This window comes from Pristis pectinata, chromosome 29 (assembly GCF_009764475.1).
Source record: "Pristis pectinata isolate sPriPec2 chromosome 29, sPriPec2.1.pri, whole genome shotgun sequence".
NCBI lineage: Eukaryota > Metazoa > Chordata > Chondrichthyes > Rhinopristiformes > Pristidae > Pristis > Pristis pectinata.
The window spans coordinates 11,557,453-11,578,301 of NC_067433.1; the positions used below are offsets into that span (position 1 = coordinate 11,557,453).

At 42.7% G+C, this 20,849-nt stretch overlaps 1 protein-coding gene across 2 annotated transcripts in view; it reads left to right on the plus strand.

Annotated features, from left to right (window-relative positions):
* Window positions 1-8,524: 8,524 nt before the first annotated feature.
* The window catches only part of LOC127584226 (receptor expression-enhancing protein 1-like), a 34,154-nt gene continuing 21,829 nt past the window's right edge, over window positions 8,525-20,849 (plus strand). The window contains exon 1 of one of the 2 annotated variants that reach the window (XM_052040850.1): window positions 8,525-9,309. In XM_052040850.1, the coding sequence (XP_051896810.1) occupies window positions 9,278-9,309 (32 nt within the window). In that variant the 5' untranslated portion in view covers window positions 8,525-9,277. The remainder of the gene's footprint in view (window positions 9,310-20,849) is intronic. The other variant, XM_052040851.1, reaches the window with a different exon arrangement.

Below are 20,849 nucleotides of genomic sequence, written 5' to 3' on the forward strand. Positions count from 1 at the left end.
GAGAGGAAAGGTTTGAAGGGATATGGGCCAAACACAAGCAAAGCTTAGATGGGCATCTTGGTTGGCATGGATGGAGTGCCCATTTCTGTGCTGTATGACTCTCTGATCCTTTCCTATAAACATATGAATTAGAAGCAGCAGTGGGTCACAAAGCTCCCCAACTTGCTTACGGGTGGCAGAGTAGTGCAGTTAGTAGAGTTACTGCCTCCCAGCTCCAGCAGCCCAGCTTTGCTCTGACCTCTGGTGCTGTCTCTGTGGAGTCTGCACGACCAGAAGCAGGAGGGTGGCTGGCTGTCCACACTCATCACCGATAGAATACAATGCATCACATTCCAAGGGAAATGACTGTACGCAGGGGCTGAGCAACACAAGCCTTTCCCTGTTTGTGGGACTATAATTCCCAAGTGAGAACACTTGCGGAGACAAAGGCCAGGAGGACCGGCAGGGTGGTGAAGCTGGTGGAGCTGATGCCTCACATCTCTCTGTTAAGACCACTCAGGATCTTATATGTTTCAATTAAGTCGCCTCTTATTCTTCTTAACTGTCCTGTACAACCTTTCCTCAGAATGTACCCTGCCCATTCCAGATATCAGTCTAGTGACCCTTCTCTGAACTCCTTAAATAAGGAGAATACAGAACATAATATTCTGGATATGATCTCCTCAATGCCCTATATGAACTGAAGCATACTTTTGTATTCAATGCCCCACTGAATACATGATGACATTGTATTAGTTTCCCTAATTATTCACAGTAGTTGCATAGTAGCCTTCTACAAGTCATGCACTAGGATACCCAAATCTCTCTGCATCTGAGTCCTACAATTTCTAACATCTAGATAGTATGCTTTCTTAAAAGCTTTTTCCTGCTAAAATGAACAATTTCACATTCTCCCATATAACACCTCATTGCCCAGATCTTTGCCCACTCACTTCATCTATCTATATCCCCCTATGTGGCCACTTTGTATTCTCTTCACAACTTACTTTCTTATCTGTCTTTGTATCATCAGCAAATTTGGCAACCACACTGATTCTGAAGGTTTTGAGTTCAAGTCCTTCTCCAGAGACAGCAGTGCAAATACCCAGGCCGACCATTCATAATGGTATTTATAATTTCTAATCATCATCAGAGATTTATAATGATGGAAACAGGTCATTAGGCCTAACTAATCCACAGTGAAGTTAAAGCTCCATACAAGCTTCCATCCATTCACATCCATCCCAACCTGTAAATCCACCTCTTCCTTTCTCCCTGATGTACCTACCCAACTGCCCTAAAATAAATGTATACAAGTTGGCTCAGCTTTACCACTAGGTAGTAAATTCCAAATTATAGTCAGTCTCTGAGTGAAACGGCTTCACACTAATTCTTTATTGGGTTTTTAGTGACTATATAGATGTCATATCTCATATTGCTGGAGACATAAGAGACTGCAGATGTGGAATCCGGAGCAACAAACAATCTGCTGGAGGAACTAGTCCTGATGCAGGGCCTCGACCCAAAACAGCAACAATTCTTTCCCCCCACCGATGCTGCTCGACCCACTGAGTTTGTCCAGCAGATTGTTTGTTGTTTCACGTGAATGGACCTCACTGCATTGAAGCATTTCATCTGTCGTGTCAAATGCCATCGTAATGTTACATTGTAACATAACCTACCCAATCTTCCCTTTATTTTGGGAATGTCGGTCCCACCCTGATAGCTACAGCCTGCCAGTCCAACTATAAGAATTTCTTGAGTGACGTTGAATTACTTTACAAGCGCACCAAGCCAGGAAGAGGTTCAAGAGAATTATTATAAGGAAAAGCAATCTGGGCAAAAATAAAAGCCTTGAACATTCCTGGGCACCTTTCCAAGACAAAAATCCAACCCAATCACACTCAGACTCAATACCTCCCAAAGACATTCCTGATTCCTTTCCCAATATTGCAATGCAGTCTCCTAACTGCAGCACCACCCAGCCACAAAAATATGACCCCTTTCTCTGGTGGGCTGGAGGCCTCGGCAGGCTTCAGCAGCTGCAAAGGGAAAGTGTAATAGACACTGAGGTGATCTGGGGAAAAGTAAAGTCTTGATGCATTTTTGATGTCGCACCCAACCATCTGGAAGCTAATGATGATCTCATCCGTTGATGTGTAAATACCAGGTGGTGTACAGGGAGTGCCACAGATGATATGCATTTGTAATTTCTATATAAACCACACAATGAACTTTATCTGCAATTTAGTGGCAATAGAGGCAGGAGATCCTGGACTCCAGTTTACATCCCTACAGTAATAATACTGCACAAGCCAGCTGTTCTTTTATTAATCATTTGTCTTTGGGAAGTAAGTGTCAATGGTGAGGCAGTCCAAACCTAGCTGGCCTGAGGGCAATAAAACAATTGGGTGATGTTGGCAGACTCTCTAAAAGTCTTTCAAAGAACCTTGGAATGTTTTGATATGTTAGCAATGCTATACAAATGCACGTTGTTGCCATTAGCAAGTTGGCTGGGCCTTCATGCCATGTAGCAACACACAAAACGCTGGAGAAACTCAGCAGCTCAGGCAGCATCTATGGAGGGAAGCGGAGAGTCGATGTTTTGGGGCGAGACCCTTCATCTGGACTGAGAGGGGAGATAGCCGGTATAAAGAGGTGGAGGGAAGGGGTGAAGCAAAATCTGGCAGGTGGATCCAGGTGAGGGGGAGGGTGATAGGCAGGTGGGGGAGGGGAGACTGGGAATGGTCTCAGAAGCTGGGAGGTGATAGGTGGAAGTGACAAAAGGCTGAAGATGATGGAATCTGAAGAGGACGGTGGAGCGTGGAATAAAGGGAGGGAGGTGGGGAGGGCAGAGGGGAGTAGTGGGGGCCTGCCAGCTCTTGTTCCACCCTTTCCCTCCACCTTTTTATACTAGCTATCTTCCCTCTTTCTATCAGTCTCAACCTGTCCATTTCCCTCCACAGAGGCTGCCTGATCCGCTGAGTTCCTCCAGCGGTCTGTGTGTTGCTCCGGATTCCAGCGTCTGCAATCTCTTGTGTCTCCTTCAGCCATGAAGCTGGGTGGATTCCGCAGTCGTTTTCCAGTACCGGCCTGCAACTGACCGGATTCATTGTTTCCACAACCTGCCACAGCGCATGTGGAACTCACGAAATCTGGTTCACTGCCACCACAAAGTAACTCTGACCACATACGATGCTCTTTATCCTTGCTGGAAAAGGTTTCTTCCACCCTCAGCAGCTCTACATAATTTGATTAAATGTTTCTTATGGTAAAATACTCTTTAAATGTGCTTCACCTCTCAGCCAACATTACTAAAAGACCAGATGAAAGTCCAGATGAAGGGTCTCAACCCAAAAAGTCGACTGTCCATTTCCCTCCGTAGATGCTGCCTGACCTGCTGAGTATTTCCAGTATTTTCTGTTTTTATTTCAGATTTCCAGCTTCTGCAGGTTTTTATTTTCATTAGTTGCATTGCATGGAAAGACTCACCATGGACAATGGGCTTAATGGCCTACTTCCCAGCTGCAACTTTTCTGTGAGTTATAACCCCTGGCCTCAAACCATAAGCTGATGGGAACAGTCTCCCTATTTACCCCAGCTAAGCCTGTATGATCATGTAACTCCTATCCAGTGTTCAAAGGAAAATTAAGAGAAAAACAGGAATAAAAACAAAATGTTGGAAGCACTCAGCTGGTGAGGCAGCACCTGTGGAAAGAGAAAGTTAACATTTCAGGTTAACACATCAGAGCTGGGATGGGGGAGGGGGAAGCAAGATAGTTTAAAATTGCAGGGAGTGTGGGGGGAGGGGTGGATAGGACAAAGGGAATGCCTTTGTCAGGGCGAGGTCAGGGTTGCTAGGTTTACAGAACCATCTGGTTAATAGATTAATGAGGGCAGTTTAAAGAGAGAGAAAACAGCCTAAGGGACATTTTAAGCTGTGATATTCAGTTGCAGAAACCCACGCCAAAAGGAGAGTGCTGTAAATACCTACCAGATCAAGCAGTACCTTTGATAAGAGGAAAGCTCTGTTACAGATAAATATCTTGCAGCCACAACTGACGAGTTTCAGTACAAACAGGAAAAACTGGTAAACTGAAGTGGTTGAATTCTATATGAAGTCCAGAAGACTGCAATATGCCGAGACAGAGATAAGGTGCTGTTCCTCAAATTCGCATTGAACTTCGTTGGAACAGTGTAGAAGGCAACAAATAGATCGGTCAGAGAGGATGTAGGATGGAGAATTAAAGTGACTGGCCGCTGGTAGCTCAGGATCAGTCAATGGAAGTTGTGGAGCCAAACCGCACAGAGATAGGCCCTGCAACCCATTACATCAATGCAGGCCATTAGGTACCTATCGACACAAGACAAAGCGCTGGAGGAACTCAGGGGGTCAGGCAGCATCTATGGAGGGAAATGGACCTCCATCTTTTTATACTGGCTACCTTCCTTCTAACTTTCAGTCCAGATGAAGGGTCTCAACCCGAAACATCAACTGTCCATTTCCCCCACAGATGCTCCCTGACCCGCTGAGTTCCTCCAAAGCCCTGTGTCTTGCTCCAGGTTCCAGCATCTGCAGTCTCTTGTGTCACCTATTGCCACTAAGTGACACTAATTCCACTCAGCCTGTATCCTTCTATGCCTTGATGATTCAAGTGCTCATGTTGCTACTTAAATGTGGAGAGCTGCTGAGTATTTCCAGCATTTTCTGTTTTTATTTCAGATTTCCAGCTTCCAATCTCCTCCTCCTCCACCAGCCCCTCAACCAATCCTTCCAGATTCTGACCATTCTCTGGGTGAAAACATTCTTCCTCAGATCCCCTCGAAACCTCGTTGTACCATAACATCCTTGCTCTATGCCCCAGTTTATGAAGGCAAGTATCCACACGATTTCTTTACCATTCTAAAAACCTCTGCTGCCACCTTCAGGATCCTTGGACCTGCACACCAAGGTCCCCTGTTCCTCAATACTTTTTGGGTCCTACCATTCATTGTGTATGTCCTATTTTTACCAGCCCTCCCAAAATGCATCACCTCACACTTTTCAGGATTACCCTCAATCTGCAATTGCTCTACTCATTTTACCAACTCACCAATATCATCCTATAGCTTAAGACTTCCATCCTCACTCTCAACAACACCAACAGAGACACAAGAGACTCTGCAGATGCTGGAATCTGGAGCAACACACACAAAGTGCTGGAGGAACTCAGCAGGTCAGGCAGCATCCATGGAGGGAAATAAACAGTCGACATTTCGGGTCGAGACCCTTCATGATGAAAAGTCTCAACCCGAAACGTCGACTGTTTATTTCCTCCATAGATGCTGCCTGACTTGCTGAGGTCCTCCACCATTTTGTATGTGTTGATCAACAACACCACCAAATTTCATGTCATCTGCAAATTTACTAATCATACCTCCTATATTCATTTGAATATCGTTAGTGTATAACAAACAGTAGGGGCCCCGGTACCAATCCCTGTAGTACACCAACTTGCCTTGGGTATTATGAGCTCTAACGTTTTGGACCAGTCTCCCATGTTGGAATGTTGGGCTTTGTCAAAGGCCTTACTAAAGTCCAGATAAACCACATCAACCACACTGCCCTCATCAATACACCATGTTACTTCTTCAAAAAATTAAAACAAATTGGTCAGACAGGATCTCCCTCTAACAATGCCTTGCTGCTTATCCTTGATTTATCCTTGCCTTTTGCAAACATGGATTAATCCTGTCCCTCAGAATTTTTTTCCAATAACTTCCTTAACACTGACATTAGACTCACTGACCTCTAATTACCTGGCTTTTCCCTGCTTCCTTTCATGAATAAAGGTACCACATTTGCTGTCCTCCAGTAATCCGGGGCCTCAGCAATCTCCTCCCTTACCTCCCATAGTAGCCTAGGATATACCTCATCATGCCTTGGGACTTTATCCACCTTTAAGCCCACTAAGACATTGAATACATCCTCACTTTCAACAGTAACTTGTTCTAGAATTTCACCACCACCCTCTGCAAGTTCTCCAATTATAATGGCCTTCTCCTTAGTGAATAAAGATAAAATGTATTTATTTAAGACCTCACCCACATCCTCTGTCTCCATGTAGGGATTGTCCCTTTGGTGTTGATTCTTTTTCAGGGATTTTCTTAAATTTTGCCTGTCAGTGATATTCCTTGTCCTTCTTTCCCCTCCCAACTTCCTTCTAAAGCCCCCCTCCCACTGTTTTCAGTTCTCTATACCTATTATTTGCTTCTTTTTTTATGTCATATTCCAACCCTCAATATCCGTTGTCATCCAGGCTTCCCTTTCACCTTTATGAGAACCTGTTAGCCCTGAGCTCCACTATTTAGACTTACCTGCAAGTAGCTGCTCCTGGTCTACTTTTACCAAGTGCTGTCTTATGGTATTAAAATCTGCCATACCTCAATCCAGAGTTTTAATTTCCATTTTATCCTTATCCTTTTCCATAACTACCTTCTAAACTTAGTCATGATTACTATCTCCAAAATGCTCACCCACTGATACTCCAGCCACTTGCCCAGCCACATTCCCTACTGCCCCTTCCCTTGTACTGCAGAGTGGTCACATTTGGTTTCTTCAGTGTGAAGGAGACCACATCATGCGTACCGAACGCTATTGGAAGAAGTGCAAGTGAATTGCCGTTCCACTTGTTGGGTGTCTAGACGGTGGGAAGGGATGAGTAAAGAGAGGGGTTGTTGGATCTACTGGAGTTGCAGGGGTAAGTGCAATGAGAAGGGGAGTGGTTAATGAACGGAAGAGAAGGCCAAGGAGTCCTGAAGGGAAGAGTCCACTGAGAATGTTGAAAGGGGCGAGGAGGGGATGGTGAATCTTGCTGAGAGTGGTGCAAATCGCAAAGGACCCTTTGAATGTGAGGTTGGCAGGTGGTAGGTAAGGACCAGAGGACAGTGGAAGCACAGGAAACAGATGACAGTCAAGGCTTCTGTCAACTATGGTGGAGTGCAAGGCATGCTTAAGGGAAAAGACAGCTCAGAGACACCTATATGGAAAGTTTAAACATCAGATCTAATATGACAGAGATGAAGGAACTGGGAGAATGGAAAAGTGTCCATACAGAAAGCAGAGAGGGAGGTAGTTGAAACAGCTGTGGGGGACTTTGTACTTGTTATAGATATCGATCGCCTGGGAAGGAGACACAAGAGACTGCAGATGCTGGAATCTGGAACAAACAATCTGATGTGGGAACTCAGTGGGTTGAGCAGCATCTGTGGGAGGATGGGAGTTGTCGACGGTTCAGGTCAAAACCCTGCATCAGCATCCACAGATGCTGCTCAACCTGCTGAGTTCCTCCACCAGATTGTTTCCCCTGGGATTGAGACAGAGCATTGGAAGATCAAACTTGAAGGCAGAGTACAAGGTTAATGGCAGGATTCTTAACAGTGTGTAGAAACAGAGGGATCTTGCAGTCCAAGTCCATAGATCCCTCAAAGTTGCCGTGCAAGTTGATAGGGTGCTTAAGAAGGCGTACGGTGTTCTGGCCTTCATTAGTTGGGGGATTGAGTTCAAGAGCCACGAGGTCATGTTGCAGCTCTATAAAACTCTGGTTAGACCACACAGAGTATTGTGTTCAGTTCTGGTCACCTCATTATAGGAAGGATGTGAAAGCTTTAGAAAGGGTACATAGGAGATTTACCAGGATGCTGCCCAGATTAGAGAACATGTCTTATGGGGGATGGTTGAGCAGGCTAGCGTTTTTCTCTTCAGAGCGACAGAGGATGAGAGGAGACTTGATAGAGGTGTATTAGATTTTGAGGGACATAGATAGAGTGGGCAGCCAACACCTTTTTCCCAGGGCAGCAATGGCCAATACCAGAGGACATCCATTTAAGGTGAGAGGAGGAAAGTTTAGGGGAGATGTCAGAGGTATTTTTTTTAAACACAGAGAGTGGTGGGTGCATGGAACACACTGCCAGGGGTGGTCATAGAGGCTGATACAATAGAGACAGTTAAAGGACTCTTAGACATTGCTGTAAGAAAAATGGAGGGTTATGGGCTGTGTAGGAAGAAAGGGTTAGATTGATCATGGAGTAGGTTTATATAGGCTGGCACAACAGTGGGCTGAAGGGCCCGTACTGTGATGTGTTCATCAGGAAGAATCAAAAATGGCCCTCGTGAAATTGGCAGCAAACACATTAACATTTGAGCTCTCTGTATATGCAGAATGCAGCTCCATTGCAACAGGAAAAAGTTGAGGGTGGAGAACTGAGCAGAGAAAAATCAGACTGAGAGAAAAAGGCTGGCAAACCAGAGAAACTGAATCATAAAGATAATATCGAAAGAGAACCAAGAAGTGAGAGAGATAATTAAAGAGGAACTTCGCAGCTACAGTTTACTGGCCGTTGCAGATATCAGAGTTTTCATTTCAAAACTCACACAGAAAAAGTAAACTTTTGCAACACGTCACCGATCACATCTGAGGCGCAACAAACAAAAGCCCGGGTCACGTGGCCACCAACGCGCATGCGCCCTCTGCATGTTTTAACCGGTCAGAGGCCACGCGGACCTGGGGGAGGCAGGTGACGGTGTGTTGCGAGTCGAGAGCTGGAGAGCGCCTGCGCGTTCCCTCAGCCGGGCGAAGCGGACCGGCGAGGGACAACTAGGAGGACTCCCTAGTCCTCCGAGCTGGAGACGGTGGACCAAGTGAAAGCAATTAACGGGTGGGGGGCGGGAGAGCAGGTGCTTTTAATCGAGCAATGCAGACAAGCAGGGGTTGGTGATCCCGTCGTCCCCACAAGGCAATAACGTGGGAGAGGCGAGTAAAACTGGCGTTTTCCCCAGAATAGTGGACTGGGTAGCGTTAACCCGCAGAGCAAGCGCCGGTCCCGGCAAAGCGGACCGAGTAGAGTCAACCCACTGAGAGCGAGTTGCTCGAGCGGGAAGGCGGACCGGCTGGAGGCGACTTTCCGCCCAGCAAAGCGGACCCTGAAGGGGCAACCACCTTCCCCCCTCCCCAGCCTCGCCGAGGTGAAGTGGACCGCGTTGGCAACTGACTGACTGGCATCCACCACTCACGAAAAAGGGGGTTGGGTGGAAGCCAGCGGCACAGGGGCGCCGTCTTGCTTTCCACCCCACCATCCACTGAAAGGGTACTGGGCAAAGCGGACCCAATAGAAGCAGCTGTCCGAGGGGCTTCTTTAGCCCCACCCCGGCAGAGGCGGACCGCGGCGAAGCCGCCCGCCCAAGTGGATGCGGACCGGGTAGGGAGAGGTCCCAGGACTCCGCGCGCCACCGGTTTGAATCCCAACGGTCGGCGCAGCGATGGTGTCGTGGCTCATCTCCAGGCTGGTGGTGTGAGTATGCCGCTCCCTTCCAACAACCCTCGCCGTGCAATCCCTCCTTCTAGTGCTGGGGCAGTCAAAGCAACCTCTTCTTCATTTTATCTTTTGCATTTGTGGTAAATTCGTAGGTTAATTGGCCGTTGTAAACTGCCCCTGTTGCGTGGGTGAGGCAATGGGGTGGGCTCTGTGGGCTAGAATAAACTGGATGGGCTGAATGGTCTCCTGCGTCGTCTGGAAGCATAGAAACGAGCTTTAAAGTGATTGGGTAGGGGTGATATGGATTTATGAAGGGGAGTGATGTTTGAGTAACCTGCTGGAGTTTTTTTTTGGGAAGTTTAAAGCAGGTTGGCAGAGAGGGAGCCAGTGAAAGTGGCTAATTTTGATCTTCAGAAGGTGCTTTGATACAGATGATGGTCAATGAGATTGGGGCACATGGAATTGGGGGTGACATTGGATGGAGACTGTAGATGCTAGAATCTGAAGCAAAAAAAACCTCAGCAAGTTAAGCAGCATCTGTGGAGGGAAAGGAGTTGTTGGCGTTTTGGGTGGAAACATCTGGGCTCAAATAGATTGAGAGTTGGTTCACCGAGAACACAGGAGGAATAAAAACCATTGCTGGGAAAGCTCAGCAAGTCGGGCAGCATCTTGTGGAGAGAGAAAGTGTTTCCTATCAGAGGGGTGGTAAGGATGGAGAATGTCTGTGACGGGATGTATGAAGTTGGCACTATAATAATTTCTTTCAATTCTGGTAGAGACTTGGAGAAGAGAAACAAAAGTACAAACTGAAACTGAGAAATACAGCAATATCTTTGGGGTTGGTGAGGGAGGGTGTCTTGTTACCATAATCATTTTGGATTCCTCAAGGAATCCCAACAGTGTCGATGTGCTCTGATCAAAAATGAGGTGCTGTTTGTTAAGCTTGTGTTGGGCATTTCTGGAGCGGCGTAAGAGGCCAAAGGTAACGGTGAAAATGGGAGTGGGTCGGAGAATTGAAGTGATAAACTATTGAAAGCTCAGTCATTCCTTGCAGACTGAATGGAGTGTTCTGCAAAGCGGTCATCGTGTCTGTGTGGGTGGAGCTTTGGAATTGTATCAAAGGGCTGTGAAGAATTGAGCTGAGTTTTGAGCAAAATAAATGACTAACGAGTGTTTGGATATTAGCAATATCACAAAGTACGAAGATGGGGTTGGATAATGAAGTGGGAGATCAGCCAGCTCTTGAAAGGTGGAGCTGTCTCAAGGGGCCCAATGGAATACTTTTTAATATTCTTAATTTTGCTTCATTTATTCATCCAAATAAATGCAAAAAAGAAACAAATTTGGAAACTAACTTTTTGTATTAAGTTTCTGCTAGCTATTTTTATTGCAGTTATGGGTTTCATGCCAGCTTTGTAATTAAATGGTTAACTTTAGAGTGGACTGCAGCAGTTCAAGAAGTCAGCTCACCACCACCTTCTCGAAGGCAATTGGGGATGGGCAATTAAATGCTTGATCAGACTGCGAAGGCCACGTTGCTTGAACAAACAATAATTAAAGAGCCACACAAGCCACAGAAAAGAGTTTAGAGTGGAAAAATGATCAAAATAAAAATTGACATGCTGGCAATCTGAAATAAAAACAAAGTGCTGGAAATACTCTGCAGTTTAGGTAGCATCTGTGGGAAAAGAAACAGATGTAAAGGCTCTTGGACCTGAGACATTAACTGTTTCTCATTCCACTGATGCTGCCTGACCTGCTGAGTGTTTGCATTTATTTGAGTGAATAACTAAAGCAAAATTAAGAATATTAAAAAGTATTCTGTTGGGCCCCTTGAGGCAGCTCCACCTTTCAACAAGAGCTGTTCTTTTTAAGATTTTAAAGTTGGGTTGTCACATCAAAGGGATCCCCTTTGGATTTAATTATTGTAAAATTGCCCTTATTTTGCATTCAGTATTCTGGATTTGAATACGTTCATTTGTATATGAAATCTACAAGCAAATTTTATTTTATAATTGTGGTCAACTGTAATTTTGCTGCCTGGGGCAGCCATCTCTTTGGGGGCACCAGAATCAGGCGCACAATTTTCTGCCATTTGCAGCCTACTGGAGCAGATGTGTTCTGCCGATTGACAGTGGGTGATAAAGGATATGGGTTATAAACTCCAGTTGCCTCAATGTTCACGCATTTGAAATGTTCTAACAGCGCCTCTGCCCAATACCCAATGAAGCATAGCTATATGACTTTAGCTTGGGTTTATTCAGTATTTTGCTGGAAAAATAAAAAAAAATTGCAGAAGCTAGAAATGAAAATCAAGTGCTGGAAGATGCAAGCTGTGAAGGCTGGGAATCTGGATGCCTTTACTGCAGAGGGCCAAAGACACAATTGTCTACATAAGACTAAGTCACTAGAGTTTTGGATGCTTAGAGAATCACGGAGTATGAAAATAGGGCAAGAAAGCAGACTTGAGATTGATAATTGCCTTAACAAAAGATGCAGTGCAAGATCTGTCTGACCCACTGAGTCATTCCAGCACTTTTTATTTTTTTATTCCATCTTTGGCAAAAAAAAACTCATTGATCAATTGTCTATATTTGGTAGTTAAAGTACTCATGGTCATCTATTTCAAGCCAGCCAGACCCCTTGTTAGTGACCTCAAAGCTGTTTCCTTGCCCTGTCTGCATATTCCTCGATTTTCTGTGTATCCAAAAATCTAGTGACTTAGTCATATATAGACTTCGTTGTGTCTTTGGAATTCTCCACTGCAGAGAACCAAAGATTCCAAACTCCCGGAGTGTAGAAATGTCTCCTGCATTCTCAAGTCAATGGCTAACCCTATTCTAGACTCTCCAGTCAAAGGAATCAGTCTCTGGCCATTTACCCTGTCAAGACCTGTAAGAACTTAATACATTTTATAATTCCCTTGAACAAGTTTTGAGTTTGCAGGGCTGCTGTATAGATCTTTGCAAATGGAATTGATTTTAATTATTTATTACTGTTCCACAGTCTTTAACCAGCCAGTGTGGAATTTGAATAAATTAATTTAAAAAGCCAAGTTTGTTAACAGGATGTAGCCAACTAAGGTTAGCCAACTCCTATTTGATTTTTAATTGTTAGCAACTGACCCATTAAAATGCCTGACAGTGTTGCCTTTGATTGTATTCAAAAGAAGCTTACGCTGCATTCTGGGCCACTGCATAGTTCAGCCCCCGTACTTCAAATGACAGTGTTTTTTGTATGTATTATAAATCTGAAAGTTAAGTGCCTAACTCCAGGTGATCTCTGACACTTTTTCACACTGCTCTGATTTCTGTTTCACAAACTCCTGCATAAGTCCATTCTCTATTCTTCTCTATGGCAAGCAGCATAGTTCACAATCACAATGGCTGGTTTGACTCTGTCTCTCAGCACCATGACTGGCTTGTACCTCTATATCAACGACATGCCTTTATTCAGGTGCTGAAACCCCCCCCCCCCCCCCCCCCCAACCCTTTATTACCTCTGGACTCTACCATTCTATTACATTCTTGCTGCTTCCCACTTTGAACTTTCCAAAAGTGTGAGCTTGTCCAAAAGTGCTTGTATGCTGATTAAAACTAAATTCTGTTTTCCTACTTGTCTGTTGACTTAAATTGGCTCTTGGTCTGGCAAAGCCTTTAAACATTCTTGGTTTTCAGTCTTCAAAAGTTCTTGATCTTCCTACTTCCTAGGGTTCTTGACACTCTTTATGAATCATTGGGCCTTGCCATTTAGACTTTAAATTTCATCCCTCACGAATGGTGGCTTCACTTTCAGATGAGTAGTCTGTTATACAGTTCCCTCTGACCTCTTCCCACCTCTGAGAAATTCATTAAACTTGTCTTTTTAAGCCTAATATATCCAATGTGTAATTGTGTCAAATTCTGATAACTCTACAAACTCGTCCATAAATGAATACTCCATTCTTTATGGCAAGTAATGTAGTTCAGTCTTGATGGTGCCTTAGGAAAGGGTAAGCATGTTTGTGTTGTCCTCCTTGTGATTTTGGATTATCCCATAGTACTTTACTAACGGTGACATACTTCAGAGGTGTTGTCACGATAATATGGGGAATCCTTCCACGAACACTGATGTACTTACCAGAAGGAGAAAACTGTTGTTTCAGTATTGTTGCTTGAGGGCCATATATTGGCCAGGACACCAAGGATAATTCCTCTGCTCTTTGAAATAGTGTCATGTGGCCTATCCATTGTCCTGAGCTGAGATTGTTGGTCTCACTTGAAAGAGGTCCTCCAACAGCATAGCAGTCCCTCAGCAGTTGAACTGAATATTAGCTTGAGCTTTTGTGCTGATTTCCATGGTCGGACTTGAACTCATACCTTGAAGTGGCTTAGAGTGCTACCAACAGAGGGTGAGAGCTGACACGTGTGACATACTATTTATGTAAACTGTGGTATATAACTGCAAGTTGATTTCCTTTTATTGGAGGTAATTATTGCCCTAATTGCAAAAGAAAATGGAATTTCACTTTTCCTTGTGCATCTTGAGTAATGTAGTTCAGTTTCTGAAGTGTGAAATTACAAATTTAAGTGTTGGACTTGTGACCAAACCCTTCCCTTTACTGGAAGGTAGATCTTCCTTTATCTGTTTAAATCAATAAGGCTCCCAGGCACTGCTGACAGATCATGTGACATTAGCAAACGTCTTTGCATTCATTGTGTAAAGATTAGGACTCTTGGGCAAACATCTTCTCTCATTCTGTACCAGCAGTTTTTTGCAGGACAAATTGAGGCTTTGGAATTGGGGAAAACAGAAGTTTGAGAAGTGGTTAAAGAGGGAAATCAAAAGTAGAAAGGCAATTTAAGGGGAAAGCTGAATAGAAAGTAACTTTGATTCCACCAGTTTGTACAAGTATGTTCCTGGCAATGCTCAGATGCTGAAGATGCTCAACACAATCTTTCTGATTCTGGTAGCAATAATGCTACACTCTGAAACACTTTGTGACCAATGTGGTTGTGAAGTTTGTTGATGATACAAAGATAAGTAAAAAGAGTGAATTGTAAGGAGGTCTCAGTGGCTGTAAAAGGACCATGATAGGTTAATTGAGTGGGCAATAAAATGGCAGATGGAGTATAATGAGGGCAATGTTATCCACTCTGTGCTGGATTTTTCTTTTTAATCTTTATTAATTTTCAAATTAATACAGATTATTACATATAACATCAGTAATTATACACGTGATATAAAGATCGGGAGGACAATCATGACATGTAGTCATAAAGAATAAAAAATATATTCTAGGCCCTATGGTTTCTTGGTAAATGAATATATTACAAAAAAAATCAGAGAAAAAGATTTATTATATAAAAAAAACCCAAATTGAAAAATTAAGTAATAAAACAAAACAAACTTTAAAAAAAAATTCAAAAGAAAAACAACTGGACTGATATTTCTCGATGAACAAAGAGCATTATTATGTTGTCAACTCTGCTCCCCTAAGTTCAAAGATTATTGAAAAGTGATCTATTATCATATGAAAATACTGAATGAATGGGCTCCAAACTTCCTCAAATTTGAGCAAAGAATCAACAGTGCCACTCCTAATTTTTTCTAAGTTTAAACATGATATAGTTTGAGAAAACCATTGAAAAGTAGTGGGAGGCATTGGATCCTTCCATTTAAACAAAATGGATCGCTTGGCCATTAATGTAACAAAGGCAATCATGCGACAAGCAGCAGCAGATAAGTGGCCAGATTCCATCATTGGTAGCCCAAAAATTGCAGTGATTGGGTGAGGTTGTAAATCAATATCCAGTACAGTTGAAATAATGTTAAAAATGTCTTTCCAATATTTTTCCCAAAAGAGGACAGGACCAAAATGTATGTGTCAGGGAAGCCACCTCCAAATTACATCTATCACATATAGGATTTATATGGTGAACTGAATTTTTATTGGAGTCACGCTACTGACAACTGATGCAAGGCATACTTGCCTATATTCAAAGTCTTAATTGCAAAGACAATGCTCAAGCACCAACACTTTACACAATATACTTAATACTGGCCAAGACACAAAGTAATCAGTGTTCGTCAATCTTATTTTTTTTTTCTTTCTTCGCTCAGTCCCAGACTTGGTCTCTCTTTGCAAGATGGTCTTGGGGTGTCACTGGAAACTTGGATTCTTGTGCTATTCCAGGGTTAAGAGTTGAGTCCTGTTTCCAAAACCCATGTCCCTCTTGTTCCTTCAGTTCTCCCAATGAAATGGTAGCACATCAGTTGCCCAGTCCAATTTGACCTGTTTCATCCCATTGCAGCTGGACGATTAGTTGCCACAACATCACCTCCATTTTGCACTTCAGCATTTGTGTAGCATCTTAGTTATTGGTACTGAGTAAACATCATCAGGGATGGGATAGGCATATTAAATTCATTCTGATAATCTGTTTCTTAAATTGCTCTCATCATGACCAATCCTTATCACTTTGGCATTTCTCTATTTCAACCTAGGCCTCTAGTTATCTCTCATTACCATAGTAGCAATCAGCTCTTTGAGGTTCTGGATACCATTGGAGATGTCTTTGGAATGATCCCATTTCTGATCTCACTGCAACCAGCTAACCACCACTGAATTGTAACTCTCAACTTATTAGGCCTTGGATCTTAGTAAAGAGCTAACTGCCCAATGTATTCTGACGTGTAGTAAAGCTGGGCAAATGTTACATGTTGTCCCTTGCAGTTCTGGCTTATAAATGTACTTATTTCATAAAGCCTTAATTACGACCAATGGCTTCTCAAAACAATTTCTGATTCAGAATCCTGCGACAAATCAATACTGGAGATTCACTACTTGGATTAAGTTGCTGTCAGTCTTTCGTTTCTGAACATTCTTGGAGAACTTAACTCACTGATTACTGCAGTAGAAAGAATAGAAAAGCAAGGTGTTACTTAAATGCTGATACTTCTATGTATTTATATTCTGAAGGATGTCAGTGTGCACGTGCATGAAACAAAATTGGCATGTATGTGTGGCAGGTAATTAAAAAGACCAAGACTGTATGCAGTTGTTATTTAAGGAAGGATTTGCTTGTCTTGAATGCAGTGCATTACTGCATTGATTCCAGGAATGAAGGGACTGTTTTGAGGAAAGGTTGAGCACATATTCCCTGGAGTTTGGAAGAAATGAGAAGTGATTATTATTGAAACATTGTTCTGTGGGGTTTGTTAGGTTAGATGTGAGGCTGTCCCTCCAGTGAGGGAGCAGTCTAGAGCTCGGCACGCTTCAGGGTAAGGTGTTGACTGTTTAAGGATGAGGGAAAAGTTGCATTGTTTTGTTTGCATAATTAAAATAAGCAAGAAATTATATCTGCACCTCACACCATTACAAGTAACTGGAGAACTCATCACAGTATTCAGTAAGGAGGCAAAGACTGTGCCATACCCAAATCTGGCCTCAAAGCCCTACAAAGAGACAAGACTTCCTTGGTCTTGTCCAGTCTTGCAATACAGGCCCAAGTTCCATTTCCCTTGAATTATGTGCGTGATCACTTTGTCAACTGCATGGACACCCAGATCTTCCTGAACATTTAGTATATAATAGTCTCTATTTAAATATACTCTGCTTTTCTGTTGTTCCTACTTATTTCCATGTTTCTGGCAATAGTATTAGTGTGCAGTTTGTCACCTGGTTGCACTGAACTCCAATAGCTCATTTCAGGATTGAGTGTTGTTCTGCTGTTTGAGTTATTCCAGTTGCTTGTATACAACTGAGATTTCAGTTCAAATGGATTTAAAAAGCGCAGTAGCTGCAAGTTTCCATTGGTTTGATATCTGGCCAACTGTTTTTCCTTCAGGGATGGGATAGGCACATTAAATTCATTCTGGCAATCTGTTTCTTAAATTGGCCTCCCCCCATTTTTATTTAGGTCAGTTTGTTGAATATCTTACTGGGCGGGGGGGAAGAAATCAAAGTCTGTGTTATTGATAATTAGATTTTCTCAGTAGAGTTGAAAATTTTTGTGTGATTAGCGTTCAGTTCTAGCCTGACCTGTGCTCTACTTGGTACATCATTCAAACTCTGTTAGAGGAGAAAATTCAGCTCAGTGATTTTATTTAAATTTAAGAAGCAAGATCCTGAAGAGTGACAGGTTTCAGGCCTGAAACATTAGCTCAGCTTCACAGATGCTTCCTAACTTGCTGAGTGTTTCCAGCATTTTCTATACTGTAGCTGGAACTAGGATTTCAAAAGGTTTTAATTCAACACAATGTAATCTCTCTGAATGTATAGACTGCCTTTTGAGCTGTGCCTGAGAAATATTAATTGCCTATGCAAAGTATACGTTAGCATGCTTTGATACTTTGTTAGATGACACATGAATATCAGTTAAGAACAAAACCAAACTTGGCTGTGATGGCCTGTACAGTCAGGTAAGCTGTACGTGATTCACTTGGTTGAAAAGTTAGAGAGTGGCTATGGGACCATTTCTTAATTCTGAACTCTTCCAGAAGAGAGAAATCAGAATAAGATTTATTACCACTGACATATGACATGACATTTGTTATTTTGCAGCAGCTGTACACTGCAGACATAAAAATCTATAAATTACAGAAATAGTGCAAAACAAAAAGGAATAATGAGGTAGTGTTCATGGATCACTCAGAAATCTGAAGGGGAAGAAGCTGTTCCTGAACTGTTAAGTGTGGGTCTTCAGGCTCCCGTACCACCTCCCTGATGGTAGTAACATGAAAAGGGCATGTCCTGGATGGTGAGGATCCTTAATCATGGATGTTGCTGCCTTAAGGCACTACCTCTTGAAGATGCCCTCAATAGTGGGGAGGGTTGTGTCTGTGATAGAGCTGGCTGAGTCTGCAACCCTCTGCAGCCTCCTGTGATCCTGTGCATTAGAGCCTTTGTGCCAGGCTATGATGCAACCAGTCAGAATGCGCTCCACTGTACTTCTATAGAAATTTGTAAGTGTGTTTGGTGACATACCAAATCTCCTCAAACTCCTAACAAAATAAAGCCACTGGCGTGCTGCTGCCTTGATTACATCAATGTGTTGGGCCTAGAATAGATCCTCTGAGATGTTGACGCCCAGGAACTTGAAGCTGCTCACTCTTTCCACTGCTGACCCCTTAATGAGGACTAGTGTGTGTTCTCCCAACTTCCCCTTAAGTCCACAATCAGTTCCTTGGTCTTGCTGATGTTGAGTGCAAGGTGGTTGTTGTGACACCACTCAACCAGCTGATCTACCTCACTCCTGTACGCCACCTCATCACCATCTGAGATTCTTCCAACAACCGTGGTGTCATCAGCGAATTTATAGATGGTGTTTGAGCTGTGCTTAGCCACAGTCATGAGTGTGGAGTGAGTAGAGCAGTGAGCTAAGCGCACATCCTTGAGATGCGCCTGTGTTGATGGTCAGTGAGGAGGAAATGTTATTGCCAATCTGCAATAATGTAACTGGATTACATTACAGATTTTTGTGGTGATGGAGTGGGGAGAAATAATTAATACAATGTCATTTTCTCTTGAATATTACTCTACTGTGGTAATCTTAAACATTTTGCTAGTTTGTGTTTAAAGTTGCCATACATTAGATGTGTCATAGATCACTTGCTGTTCAGTTACATTGACTAATGGACTAATTCAAGGCATTCCCCTCTACAGCCAAGTTGACCATTCTCTGCTTCAAACAAAAACTAAATGTGTGATTCAAGAATCCATTTCCATATGTTATTACCAGCTGCAATGATGACTTTTATTATGTTAGCAAACGATATTTAAAGGTTATTTCTATGAACAATTGTCTGTAACATCTGGACAGTACCCTACTTCTGTACCCCACTGATCAAATTGCTTCTGTTCAATAATTTAAGAACCTTATTGCCTGAAGATGTTAGCGCCATCTAGCTTAATTTACTGATAGCATTCAGTCTGTACCTTGATGTTTGTAGGTTGAGTTGTTTTTTTTTCTCTTACTAAAATGAGGTTTTGTTTTGAATAAATAGAATATTAGAATAAGGTTACTTAATTAAGATAATGGGAAATGGTTAGAAATGTTGACGTGCATAAAGTTCTGGTTATATTGTCTGCCTCAGATAAGAGGTGCTTTTTTTAAAAAAAACTAGTTTTGCAATTACCACAAACTGAGTTTGATTGTTGAAGTGGAAAGAATAGTTTCTTGAGCTGTGATTCATGATGCAATGATTAAAACTTGAGTGATTTTTACACATGGAAAGTGTATTGATGGCTATTCAGCCAACATCTGTCATCCATTTCTGCAGTGGTCTTGGGCCTGAATGGTGCAGTTTTTGTTGCTAAATAAAGGGAAAATGCTAAAATGTTTGGGTCTCCTGAAGGGTCTTTGACCTGTAATGTTAACTGTTTCTCTTTTCACAGATGCTGCCCCTACTGTAAATTTTCCAAGTGCTAAATGCATTAATACTTGGGAGTAAAGGGGTTGCAGGAGAGGAGACTAAGGAGGGATTTGAGGGGTGGGACCTATGAAAGGGGTGTGTACTTAAGTGTGTGTTTTTTTAAAGAGCCAGTTTCACTTGTTTTGGATCTTGTTTCCAATAGGCCAGGTTTATACCCTATCAAGATGTGTGGCAGGATGTGTACAAAAGTACCCTTTTTTGGATATCTTAATTGGAAATGAAGAGATGGTACTTTCAATCATTGTCATCTCAGCTATCTTCTACTCTTCACAGTAGTAGAAGCAAGTCATCCACGATACTGAGTGACTGCCTAAGACAATACCTGAATGTATCATTCCCTTCTATTTGATTTGAAAGCCGTGCATTGTAAAATGGGTAGCTTACCAAAGTGCAAATTAAAATACAAAACATAGTTGTAGCTTATGGCCATGAACTTTCATTCTTTCAAGATGGGTAGTTTAACATGTAATTGCACTGATGTGAAGCAAACCTAACTGGAGGGCTTTGAATATGGAATTATGGCAAAGTTACAGTGCAACTATTCATTCAAGGGGTTTGAAGAGAAGGAATTGGGGTGGGTCCTTGCAAAGTTGCAGGAGTTGAGGGTTTTTGCCTTTATTTGTGATAACTGATTGAAAAGGAAGGGACAATACCTGAGGAGACGATATTTTTTGCTAGAAGTGCAAAGCAATTTGGTTTGTGGGGAATCAGGTTGGAACTCTGGGAAGTAGGTCAACTGGACAAGCTGAACTGCCAGACCCTGGGGTGGGTGGGGGGTGCAAATGGAGAAACTAGAGAGAGTCACGTTTAGGTGTGGAGAAGATTGTTTTGTGGGTTAGTGGGAGGTAGGGAAGCGACTGACGCACCTGAATTGGTCGTCTCAATTTACAAAGCCAAGGAGATTGTTTAAAAAGGACTCTTTGATGTAAAACAGTAGATTACATGTATCTTAGTTTTCAGTTGTCTGCCTGTAGGAAAATACCTGGGGCCAGCTCATTGTGGTGAGATTGAAACGAGAGCTCATCAAGACAGTGGGAGGTCCACTTTTGCTTCCTTGTTGCTGCATTCTTAAATTGCTTTGATAGAAATAGCAAGTAAAGCAAAAACTGGAGCTTGCAGACCTGATATTATGCTCTTTAACAATCTTGAGCTCTCCTATC